We start from the raw sequence: 13,796 nt of genomic DNA on the forward strand, positions 1-13,796 counted from the left end.
ATTATAACCATCCTAGTTTACAGGACATTCACCAATATATTTTTATTTTCTCCTCCATCTGGAGGTTTTTGGCAAACTATTTGCTAAATAAGAAAACAAAATGATATTTTTTTTTATATTGCGCCCCCCTCCGATGATCTTTAAAAAAATATGTATGCAAAACAAGAAGTAAAGTCTCGCCTTATCGTTCTTATATTACCTTTCTTTTTAAAAATCAGTATCTAATATATATTTTAGCAAAGTTCAAAAAATAATTAAAACTATTTCAAAATTGTTTTTTGTGAATGGTATTCTTTATACTTAGCAAATAACACTACTTATGTTCTAAAAATTTGTTTTAAAATTTTTTTTTGCAGTCCAAGACAAGGGCCTCGTTACTTTGGTTGATTCACCAAGCCTACCGATTTGGACAACTTCCAGGAGACCTTGTCGATCCATTCTTTAAAGACAAGGATGTGAGTATTTCTTTTCAACAATAAAATGCCTTTGAAGTAACAATCCATATTATATTTGATTATCCTGTCTCTATACCATGTTGAAGAGTTACACAGTGCTTTTTGGGCCAATTAAGTGAACGGTGGGCCAATTCTCATGTTCAGACACAAGATTTTCTGTACTATATATTTTCAATGAAGAGTAAAAATTAAAATTACATTTGATAGAAGCTCGCTTGTTTTGTTCTCTTTGATTTCAGTTTTTTCCATTCCTGGCCAGCTAGATTGTTTCTAGTTCTATCAGGATTTGAGGTGCCTGAGTCCTGGGATGGCCGAGACTCAACTAGTGCTAGACAGGGTACATTTTGACAGATCCCTGGTCAGCGACAAGGGCATATCCCCATACTGAGCTGCTGGTTTTGAGTTGCTTTCCTTGATTTTCCAATTACATCTGTGCACTTGTTTTGGCGCATAGAGACCCTCATATTTTGCACGGTATAAATGCATAACATTAAAATTTTAACCTTTAAGCCGGTTACTCACTGCGTGCGATGGCAACGCGACGAAGAACGCACATGAAGATGCAGACCCAACGGATAGTCTTTTTAATGAGGATCCGTTCAGATTGCTACTGACAATCAGCAGAGACCCTTGCGTCGTCTATCGCTCACCAGAACCAAATGTGGATTCGTCGTACGACGCAGTGAGTGTCCGGCTTTAGGATATTGATTTTTGACTGTATTGATACAACCTTGTGCCATGTTGGCATACTAAAGAAATAAAATAAAGCATTGAGGATTGTGCAGAATGATGGGTACAGTATGATTGATACAGACATTTATCGTATCCTGAATTTTTGGGCTGCCTTTTAATTTTTTTGCTTTAAGATATAGATAAAAAAATTATAGCCAGTCACACTGTGAAAGAACTCAGAATTTTTATGTTTTTCAATGAGAAAGCTTGATGATTTTATATTTGAAGTGATAATGTACATAACTTTCAGTCATGCATCTGGCTTTACTTGCTGAAATATCAATATCCTGTGTCTAGAATCTATACTACAGTATGCTTAAATTTTTTGATTTTAACTCAATCTTTTCAACAGGGACATGACCACCTTAAACCCCTGGTCATCAAACTACTAGGGAGCAGTGAGTTATATTGCAAAGCTAGTCAGCAGGTGTTTAATTGTAAAGACCAGCCATGGTCAACCCATATGAGTGTGATGCAAGCCCTGTCTCGTAGGGGCGTGTACGTCTTGGATGAGAATGACCAGGCTGTAACACAAGCTGTACTTGCACAAACCACTAAGATAAAGCTGGTAAGTGTCTGTAAAGATTACTGTCATTATGTACTCATGCATATCAGACAAATAGAATATTATTTTGTTTTTACCATTGTACTCTTCCAGGCCCTAATGGTTTTTATAAAGTATGGAAATCTCATTATTACAAGGTTTTCAGTAAGGACTGGTGGTGTTTTATTTGTGAGAACAAATCCTTCATTGTCACAGGATTTGAACCGAGAACCTAGGGATATAGAAGGTGAGCATCTTAACCACTATAAAGGAGCATTCCGCAAATTGTGGATCGCGACCCACCAGTGGGTCGCCGAAAAATGTTGGCGAGACCTTGACAGAAATCACAAAATTTTAGCTTTGTCCTAACTTGTAGAGAAACCATATCAGCATTAAGATACCTCGAAATACGGTTTATTTTGTGATACAGCTCGTCGAAAAGTCACCTCACAACTAAGACCATGACTAAACTTGATAAAAATGTCTTATCTGAGCGCACATATCTTCACACCAAGTTTTCTACTTTGATGTTTTGACATCAAAGCTACATAGCTCTGTGCGTCGTAATCAAAGTTCCGACATACACACCAACAAATCAATCTAGGTCAGCGGCGTTTGAGTTCTTGTGGGTTTGTATGAGTTGTGGGGATTTCCCATGAAGCGCTTTCAGATAACTTTATATTTTGTCAACTTTCTAATCGCTAAGCTACTGAAGTTTAAATCATGTCAAGAAAATACAAGAAGGAATACCGAGAATGGGGATTTGTATCAAACAGAGACAAGCCACATTGTGTAAATTGTGGGTGGACAGGATCAAACGAGTCAATGAAGCCATTTCAATCAAAAAGGTATTTGACATCAAAACATCCAGCCCTCCAACATAAACCTTTGTCTTTCTTTGAGAGAAGCATGATGAATTGCATAGAAGTAAAAGTATTTTGAAACATCAACTTTGATAAGCCACTTACTAAGGCTAATTTCCTTGTAGCACAACAAATTGCCAAAGTTTAAAAGCCATTCACTATTGGAAAAGCGCTTATTCTCCCATGTGCTAAGCACATGTGCACCGAGGTGCTAGGATCAAAGCAGCTGAAAAAATAGCCAAAATACCTCTATCTGCTGACACCATATAAAGAAAGATACTCGATATTGGAGAAGATATAGAGGTACAGCTAAGTTACAAAATTAAAACAAATCCAATGTTCGTAGTACAGATGGATGAATCGACAGATGTATTGAGCAAGGCGCTGATTCTGGTTTTTGTGCACTATAAAGGAGAAAATGATATCGTTGAAGATTTTCTAACATGCGATGAGCTCCCAGGCAGAACGACTGCCGTAGAATTTTTAAAAACAATAGATAGATTTGTTCCCCTTTCAGGCTTAGATTGGGTAGACTGCGTGGGCATCTGTACCGATGGTGCAGCTGCCATGACTGGGAGACATAGTGGAGTAGTTAAGTTAGTGTTGGATCGAGCATCGAGTGCAACTTGGACTCACTATTTTTTGCATCGAGAGAATTTGGCAGCAAAGGATTTGTCGGATGCACTTGGTAATGTGTCAAAACTATCAATTTGTTGAGGAAATTTCACTGAACTTGCACCTGTTATATTCAACTTTGGAATGAATCTGAGGCAGAGCATGATATGCTTTTATATTTTGCTTCAATCAGGTCGTTATCGAGGGGCCAGTCAATAAAGCGAATATACAAACTAAGAGAACATGTACGTACACACATTTCTTGATGAGAAAGGCTCAGAATTTGCAGATAAGTTCAAGGACACCAAGTTCATCATGACTCTTGCATATTATGTCAGATATATTTGACAGTCTCTTGAATGAACTAAATACATCGTTCCAGGGTGCAGGGAAGACGATTTTGAATATGTTGGACAAGATCGAGGGGCTTAAACTGAAACTTTCAGCATGGAAGAAGAGAATTTGGTGTGGGGAGTTTGACATGTTTGACAATTTGCAAGAGTTCCTTCTACACAACAAGGACATAGACATTACTTGAAATGCAGTTTCTTGTAATTTAGTAATAATTATTGTTTTAATAATAATAAAAAGGTCAATTTGATGTAGCACAACATGTTGAAAATTAACAACTGTTTCAAGTTTAATGGTCTGTTTTGCTATCATTCTTGATTTAATCGTATCACATTTTGTTTATTCTCATCATTCTCCGCCCACCAATCCACCTTGCTTTTTCTGACTGACATAGTAGTCCTACTCTTTCTCTGATTGGGTGAGAAAGTGGGCGTGATATCTTTTTAATCCATCTTTGATCACGCCACTACCGCAACCACATGTTCATCTCACTTGCAATGAATCACAGTGTTGGAATACTTAATCATACATTGTAAAAGTACAATCACGCAATGAAAGATGGTATGACAGAATATTTTATTAATAGTTAATTACAATTTAAGGAGACACAATTTAGCTGCAAAACAAGTAGGCTTATAGTAAAATACAATGAAATGAAACGTGCCACATGGCGTGCAATATAAGCACGGTATACCACTCTCCGACTTGTGCGTGATTCGACCTACGGTCTGAATTTCTTAACTGGGTCGTCAGTCCAAAAATTTTGCGGAACGCTGCACTAAAGTACAATGACTACAACTTTTCATATTCGCAGACAAATGTAGGCCCATGACTAAACACCAGTTTCTCATCCAAGTAAATTTTAGAAGGCTATACAGTAGCTATATTAGGTTGATACATATCATCCTGGAGGACAATTTAATCTTTCTGGTCCTTGTCAATCAATGTCCTACTGTAAATTCCACAATACAGAGAACAAAAGTAAGCAGTTAATGCTGACCATTAGTCAAGGGGATTGTGTCCGGGCAGCTTAGCTTGATCTACAAAAACATTGACCATCAAATTATATACCAAACACTTAAATTCTTCTTGTACATTTTTGGTCTGAGTTTCACTTGGCCAGTCATAAAAAAAGCAATGCTCATCAACCAAATCCTCTTCATAGATGTGCAATGTCGAGTACTACATTTTTTGGTCTGATGGAATTTTGTTGAATTGATGTGAAAAGTACCAGGGAAACACTGCATAGACGTAATTCCATTGTAGTTTGTTTAATGGTGAATTGGACAAAACACTGGGCAATAATCTCTCACTATTTTCCATTTTTGGTCTGAGTTTCACTTGGCCAGTCATAAAACAAGCAATAATCATCAACCAAATCCTCTTCATAGATGTGCAATGTCGAGTATTACATTTTTTTGTCTGATGGAATTTTGTTGAATTGATGTGAAAAGTACCAGGGAAACACTGCATATACGTAATTCCATTGTAGTTTGTTTAATGGTGAATTGGACAGAACACTGGGCAATAATCTCTCACTATTTTCCATAAAGTACTGCATGTTTAGCCTGCACTTAAAGCACAATTGTACAATGAACCAATTGCCTCTGGTCTCTTCTTGAAGATAGTGCATTATTGAAACTTGGACCCTCAACATACAGACTACTGTAAAACTCATCCATAATAAATACAGTAGAACCCGATTTTATGTACGGACAGGACTGGAGTGCGTACGTAAATCCGGGGATTTTTAAAATCAAGGCGTACGTAAATCTGAGAGTTTGTATAACTGAGGTACGTAAAAACAAGGTTCTACTGTACTACAACATGTCTTCCCACTGTGTAATGTACAGTATCCCATTAGCCTATACTGCCAAGTAATCAAGAAACACATTCATCTGTGCTGATAACACATTTAATTAATACATCAGCTACAGGGCTATAGAACTAACGTCTGTGCCTATCTAAGAAGTCCCCTCTCTCCCATTAGAATTAAATGAATTTTTATTCATACTATATATTTTTCAGAATACTTGGCTGGAGGGAGGGGAACACTATCTCATAGTTAATAACAAGTATATATGTATATAATAAATATAAATTGTCAGTATTTTTCCAAGTATCAAATTATTTTTGGACAATAATTTGATGCTCAAAAATTTTAATTTTCATTCCCCATAACCTTTTATTTTAAATACTGTAATTTTTTATATATGACCTTTTACCTATATTTGCTATAATCAGTGTGATTACATTTTCTTGTCTAGCCTGCCCACCTTGCTATGATGGATGCCTTAATGATGGCATATGCTTGTGAACTGGTGACTGTTGAGAAAATAGTGCATGCAGTCAGGTAGGTTGTAACAGCTTTTCAATAAATACCATCAATTAAAAATTTGCAATTTAAAGCCAAATTATATCTAGTATCATTGCAACATGGATCACAAATTCATGTAGTACACTATTTCACCAATACAAGTCAATAAAACAGTGTAAAGCAAACAAGGATTAATTAGCATCTCATTCAATTTTGTATTAAATTATTTATTATTATTCACATACAGTACAATCACCATTAACACTCTGACTGCCAGCGGTTTGAAAAAATAGTATCAGCCACCGCCAGACATTTTAGCAAATTTTAACACTTTTCCGAAGCTCGTTGAGAGTGTGTATGTGATCAGATTGGCATGTAGTGAACACTACAAGAACTGCAAACATGTTTAGCTTTACAATGGTACCAAACATTTTATTCTAATCACAATCGGTGACCCATAACAGTAAAATGAAAATGACTCACTTTTGGAGATTTACGCAATTTTGCACAACGAAGCTGAGATAATAGCGATTTCGTGAATGTAAATTAATACCGCTAATGTAAACAAACAAATAGCAAACTACTTACGGTCCAGACTGAATATAGTTTTCAAATTGTCAGTATATGTTGGTAATTACCCCATCTATCGGATTCCGTACAAAAACCTGAAACACAGAGATGTTTGGTGGTCGAGTGCTGCGTTAGCAAAAACACGGAGATCTCTGTGTTTGGCGGTCGAGTGTTGCGTTAGCAAAAACACAGAGATCTCCGTGTTTGGCGGCAGAGTGTTAAGGATGAGCACTAACATGGGGATGGTCATATATTGCATCTCAATCTTCATACATACTGGTACTGGTACGAGCATTTATATAATTATTATAAAGTGCACGCCAAATCTCCAAGCTCATGGGAACTCAAGGCAGAATGTAATACAGGTATATTAAACAGAAATCACGAGCACCACAATTGTATTATCAAAACAACAACTGACACAACATAAAAAAAATAATAAGTTGTATGCAAATACATAATATATTCAGGCCTCGAATTTTACCGCGGCCACTGTGCCCTCCCAGTTGGCCTTGGTGCCCTCCCAGTTGGCCTTGGTGCCCTCCCAGTTGGCCTTGGTGCCCCCGAAAATGAAGCATGACGACGGCCACTACTTGCCTGCCCTTTTGAAGCCTTGGCCTCGGTGCCCTCACGATGCTTAATATAGATCGTTTGACACGTAAAATAAATCTAAATAAAGAACGTTCAAATCTTGAAAGAAAACACGAAAGCCAAAAAACGTAGGCCGCCTAAGCTAGCCTAGGCCTAGATAAGGTTGCAGTGACAGAACATGAGAGAATTTCCACGTGTGTTGATACAAACTGTTTTTGCAGTTACTGTTGTGTGCGCATGCGTCTTACTCGAGCGGTTATTGCAGTAAACATTGTACTGTAGTTGTAAACATGTGCTTGCTGCGCAGCTAACTTTGGGCGATCCTACGTCATCACAGCTTAAGCGTGTAAAACTAACGTAATTGGTTGACACTCGGCTAATCTAGTTCATGACGGCCAGTTTAGAGTTATGGCTTCCTCTCCGATGACGACGCACTGAGCAACAACACAAGATATCGAACTTCTTGAAATTTGACTGTTTTGTACGATCGCCGACCGCCGCAGTATATTCCAACATTGAATTGATAATTAATAGTTAATACTCTAAACAAAGTCATGTTATCATTGACAACGATGGCTTGGCTAGGCCTAGCTTGCCTAGCCTGGCTACGATGAATCAAGGCACGCGCAAGAAATAGTACTGAGGCTAAATCAAATTTTGCCTTTTGTGCCCTTTTATACTTGAAATTTTGGCCTTGGTGCCTTTCAATTTGACTTTGGTGCCTTTCAAAATATGTCATACCGGAGGCCATTTGGCATTGCCCATAAAATCACCAAATTCGAGGCCTGTATATTTATTTACAGTAATAATAATAATAATTCCATACTTCTATAGCGCATTCTGCAAAAAAGCCTCAATGCATATACTAAAAACATGCGTATACTAAAAAATACTAAGCAATAGATGGCGATGGGAGGAGGAGAGACATAACATCATATCGGCACTAATTGGTAATGTCAGCTGATTATAGATTAAGAAGCAAAGATTAATTAGCATCTCATTCAATTATGTATTCAATTATTTGTTATTATAAATCACACAGTCCAATACTTCAATCACCATTAAGAATTAGTACTGTACTATTTAGGATGGTCATATATTGCATTTGTATTTAGTAGTTCATATAATATTTACAGTACAGTACATGGTAAACTGTAAACAATACTAGCTAAAAGTAGAGATAGAAGGAAGCTTGGGGGAGGGGGGTGTGAGGGACAACATTTTCTTATCTGCTTTAATTATTGTCAACTAACTAAGATTAAGGATTAAGGACCAGATCATTGATAAATCAACTATGCTCCAATACACTTTAAATAGAAAGTTGGGTAATTCTGTGTCAAATCAACCCAGGTCCCAGGTCGACCGTCTAGGATTTTTATGAAACTCCATAAAAATGATCCACCATGTGAAAAATCAACATACGTAGGATTAGCCCTACAGGATATGTAGTTTCCGAGATATTGATGCCCCAAAAAAGGTTTTTGTCCATTTTTAGACCATTGCTTTTCTAAATTGGTACATGCTACAACTTTTCTGATTGCAGATTTGGAATCAGCAGTAAAAGTTGTCCTACACCACAAAATCTGTAGTTATAGACGTTGACCTTCCGAAGATATTAGGATATGAAAAGTCCAATTTAAGTTTGCAGCGCACTATTTTGTGCACACACCCCCTTTACATGTCAAACTGCTGCTACGGGAAGATTAACAGGAATTGGAGTCTCAAAATTCCAGGTTTTCAATTCACATGAATATCTGTCAGTGTGCAAAAAATTTAAGACCCATGGCATTGAATAACCCAACTCTAGCAACTTTCGTTTTTTTCCGATTATGTTTAAATATGTGTCTGGACTTGAATGTTCAGGTAGCCGTAACTCAAAAAGTAAATCTTTTTTAATCTCCAAATTTTTAGGGATCTTAACCCACCAGTAGTACTTCCTATATACAGTAATAAACTTAACTAAACTTTAAAATTTGGCCCAGATACAGCTCTCCAAAAATGCAAAAAGTTTGTCCAGGCAGGTTTTTGTCCCATTTTTAGACCATTGCTATTCCACAATGGTACATGCTACAACTTTTCTGATTGCAGATTTGGAATCAGCAGTAAAAGATGTTCTACACCACATCTGAAGGTTATAGGTGTTGTACTTTTGAAGACAATAGCCTACGAAAATGAAAGTTAATTTCATGGTGAACTATTTTGTGCCATTTTGGGATTTTGTACGCAATAACTGGATTGGCAGGATTTGGTAAAATTACGGGATTTTTTAAAGTCAGGATCGGCGGGATTTTTTACGCAATTTCTGGATCGTCAGGATTTTGTTTATAATTAGGCCTACTGCGTTTTTTTTTTACATAATATCGGAATCGAAGGAAATTTGTTTGTACAATTACTGTAGGTTCAATAACTATTATCAACGGAGCACCATCGTGGCTGGCTGAATCTAAACCGGAATTTACTGGTGATAATATTGACAACAATGAAGTGTTAATCGAAGTTCATGAAATCTGTAGACTTGATAGGCAATGTCGTTATTACTTTACATTAAAAATGGTAATCTATTAAAGAAATGAATATGTTTGACGAAGATGGAAAGCACTATCGGTAGAAATAAACTCACCCCACTCAATAGCTCTGTAGGCAATTTTATGGACCACCCAAAGCAAAGGCTGAATATTTAACAAAACTTGACCTAACGTATCAAAATTTTACCGCATTATATAATGATGCCATTATGTTAGATTTTAATCTAACCTAAATAGATGAACACCATAGTTAGTCAAGGTAGTATAATGCAAGACATTCATAAATTTTTACAACAGAAACTATTAAAACAATTATTGACCTAAAATTTGTCACTAAACAAAATATATCAACTTATGGTGTAATTAGCCTTTGGCTTACTGACCATTGATTGATTTATTAAAATCGCAAAATAAGAAAAAAATGTACCAAAAAGATAGTAAATCAAGATCATTTAAAACGTTCAATGACAACAACTTTTTGGAACCACATTAAACATTGCCAAGATGAAATTTACAAACAAACAAACAAACGATAATACTTCGTTTAAAAAAAAAAAAAAAGCACTTAAAACAAAGGACCCTAAAATGTCTGGTAAGAGGCTAAAGAATTAATAAATACTGTAAGGTTAATAATTTAAATGCAGAATGGAAAGACCTTATAATGATATTTAAGTGTTTAAATGGTATTTTTAAAACCTTTTGATACTTTTATCCCCTACTAGCATTTTTTTCTGGATCCTCTTCTGCTGATAATGTTAACAAAGGTGACGAATGATCTTGACGATTATAATGATGATGAGGATGTTGGCGACGATGACAAACATTATTTTGGTATTAAAACGCCAACCAAATATATAAATATTTAAATAACAATATTTATAATCAGTCACCAAAAAAGTTGCAATGAAAAATGTAGTATTGTTTAAGTCAATTAACTCTGTACAAAATACTTTGAACTTAAGTGAGAGGCATTTAACAAATATAGCGCCTACAGGGGTGTATCCAGGATTTTTTTTGTTGGGGGGGGGGGTCGTGATCATAAAATTTTGAACCTTATCACAATGAAAACAAGAGTGTCGACATTTTTCCCCTAAAATTGGGAGGAGGAGGAGGGCTTAACTAGTCCAATTTTACCTCAGCCCCACCACGGTTGGGGTAGGAAATTTTAAAATATAGAACTTCTAGATGACCGGAAAAGACACTCTCATTCGGACCAATGGACCTTCGGACCAACGGACCTTCGGACCAATGGACCTTCGGACCAATGGACCGTCGGACCAATGGACCTTCGGACCAATGACTAGTCACCGAGACAACTACCCATAGATAATATATCTGTAATATACGATTTATACATTCACTCATATGGACACAGGGTGACCTCGAAAATCACAAAAAAAATTGTGTAGTTCAAGAAAGTGGCTATTTGAGTGCAGATAACTTCAAAAGAGAAGAGCTAACAGTTAATCTAATGCTATATTGGTGTAATATGGTGCAGAGTAAGTTAGAATACCAAGATCTTGATTGCTATTACCAATCCCGAGTTATAAGCTTCCAAAGTTGGAGGAAATTGTGTTTGCGCATCTTGAAGAGCCACACCCCTTTTTTGAGGATTCAGTATCTCAAAAACTACAAAACCTATAACACTAATTTTTTTAAGTGTTGGTTTTTCACATAGTGGATCATTTTTATGGAGATCAAAATCTGAGAGGGTCATACTGGAACATTTTTTTAATCTGGTTGGTTTGACATGGAATGACCCAGTTTAAAGTAGACCTAAAGTGTAAACTATTTATTAATTATTATAGTATATAGGGAGTCTGATAAGATTGAGATAATGTGTTTACAATCAACTTCATAAGATACATGGATGAAACATTAGAGAAGGACAAGTACTTCCATGAAACTCAGAGCAAAATGCTATTGAGATTAGTGCCCTGAAAAATATGTTATTTAAAGGTTATTTAATTATTCATTATGATCTTAATGTTAAAGGTGACAATCATGCTATTTGATACAATACCTGCAGGATTCAGATGACATTGAAAACGCCCTGCATAAAATATATTGTCTAAATTGTCTCTCGCTTGAATTGCCATTGTCATGTTTAATTTGATGACAAAGGTATTTATTCACATGGATGCTTTACCTCTATAATAGAACTGTTATCATCCTCACGCTCTGATGGGTTGAAGCTGGTATGGGTTATAGAGTGTGTACTGCTGATGCAGATAAACTATATTCGCAAGGAAGTGCGGTTAAACATAGAGTTAATTCCTAGGGTGCAGAGGTCATTATGCAAACTTACCATGTCTCACGCATTCGGGGTCTATTTCATGCTGTCACATTTAAGGGGAAAAATCTCGCACATCAATGTAAATTAACTCTTTTAACTACAATTTTCCATCTATAGTACATCGTGGTAACAATAACATCATGTATACCAACTAGCTGCACTTTACTGTGATTGTCATTTTATATAGAAATGCTGTCAGATAAGATCAAAGGAGTAGTACTCTGCCAGCTCATGTCAATGTGAAATAATTTTTGTGGAGATGACCTGAAATGCACATACAGTAGTTCCAAGTAAAGTAAAAGGCATAAACCTGAATGCATGTTGAAGCATTTATGAAATAAAATTTCCAAAGGGAGGTGGGGGAAATCAAGCCCCATATCCCTAGGGGCAGAATTTTCTCATGCCTGCAAGTTTGCCTAACTTGGAATCTGCATTATGTAGAGCAATTTTATAGTTAGAATGCATTACAACAGCAGCCGTAATTATGTTAGACATGTGAAGAACTTTGCGCTGTGCACAATTGATTAAATTCAGAACATTTTTTTTCAGAGATTAATAAATAGGAATTAACTAAATATTGCTATTTTCAATGGTATCATCATCATCGTCAATAATCATTAACATTATCATTAACCAACATCATCATCTTTATTATTGCATTATCATAATTATTGTTGTTGTTTATTGTGATTAATATTTCACTATGAAGTGTGATGTATTAAGAGAGGCACATTAAGCTGCAATATATTGCAAATCTAATCGTGTCCTTTTTACAGGAAATTTACCAGTTTCAATGCATCTAGTGAGTTGCCCTATGACATAGAAGATGGTTTGTTATTTTGGTTGAACAAAGTAGCGTGCACAACTCAACAAATCATGGAGAAAAGGCTACGGGAACAACAGCAACATTACATAGATAACCCTATGCAGAAGGTAACGAGGCTTAATATAATTCATACAAATTATACCTTTTTATGATTTACCATAAAAATGCAGAATCCCTGACTGTCCTTTAATAAAATTTTAAATATAACTTAGATTGCTCATTTAAGTAGGCACCAAATTTCAATAAGTCACTGATAAATTAGTCATGTTTTATTGGATGACATATGTTTTACTATGAAACACCTTAAATTTCCTGGTAAAAAATGTAGATAGACTGTTGAAATTATATTAACATCTGTCTAGTCAGAATAATTTTTTTGGTTCTAATTTTCGTTTGAAATTAATAACTTTATTGATAACTATGCAGTTATTTTTTTTAAATATAATTTTCAAATTTTTGTCTTTGAGCCGTTAGTGTGTCAAGGCAAATATGTATTTAATTTAACTATTTAAGACACATACAATAAAACAAAACTTTTTCCTGGCGTATACAATGTTCATGGACAATATAGATGGTGATGATGGTTTTATTTGGGATAATATTGGAATTCTTCTTTTTGCTCCTAGATAAGACTTAGAAGACCAAATCTACCACCGAAAGAAATGCAGAACATCCCCCTGATGGAGAACCTCTTGACTGATATTGGAGATGGTTGTTCATTGGCTCTTTTGATCCATTTCTACTGCCCACAGGGAGTGGACTTTGAAGGTATGCTTCAATGCTATAGAGTGTTGTGGTGGTGGTTGTCGCTATATAAAAGACTGTGATATTGCTACTCGCAATGATGCACGAATATATGCATAGATTTCTTCATATGAGCTGAGATTGAAAATTACGAAGTAAAAAAGTACTTGTATATTTAAAAGTATACAGATCAAACCAATCACTAACATGTAATTAGCTAAACATTCTGTAAGGGAGCCTCGCAAAATAAAGCAACGCGTATACCCGTCTTCAACGCGTGGTTGGGGATTATAATAAGGAGTTTTCGATTTGCACGTCCACTATGTCGACTGATAACCTATGACGTAGTTTTGATGACTTGCGCATG

At 35.9% G+C, this 13,796-nt stretch overlaps 1 protein-coding gene across 1 annotated transcript in view; it reads left to right on the plus strand.

Annotated features, from left to right (window-relative positions):
• Positions 1–356: 356 nt before the first annotated feature.
• Positions 357–13,796, plus strand: part of LOC117125250 (calmodulin-regulated spectrin-associated protein 1-B-like) — a gene marked incomplete at its 5' end in the record, with an annotated part of 38,938 nt that continues 25,498 nt past the window's right edge. The window contains 5 exon segments of the mRNA XM_033271709.1: positions 357–455; positions 1,540–1,755; positions 5,828–5,913; positions 12,636–12,792; positions 13,312–13,453. Of these exon segments, the coding sequence (XP_033127600.1) occupies positions 357–455; positions 1,540–1,755; positions 5,828–5,913; positions 12,636–12,792; positions 13,312–13,453 (700 nt within the window).

Source organism: Anneissia japonica, unplaced genomic scaffold (assembly GCF_011630105.1).
Source record: "Anneissia japonica isolate Jap-2015-1 unplaced genomic scaffold, ASM1163010v1 scaffold3711_len311769_cov181, whole genome shotgun sequence".
Lineage (NCBI taxonomy): Eukaryota > Metazoa > Echinodermata > Crinoidea > Comatulida > Comatulidae > Anneissia > Anneissia japonica.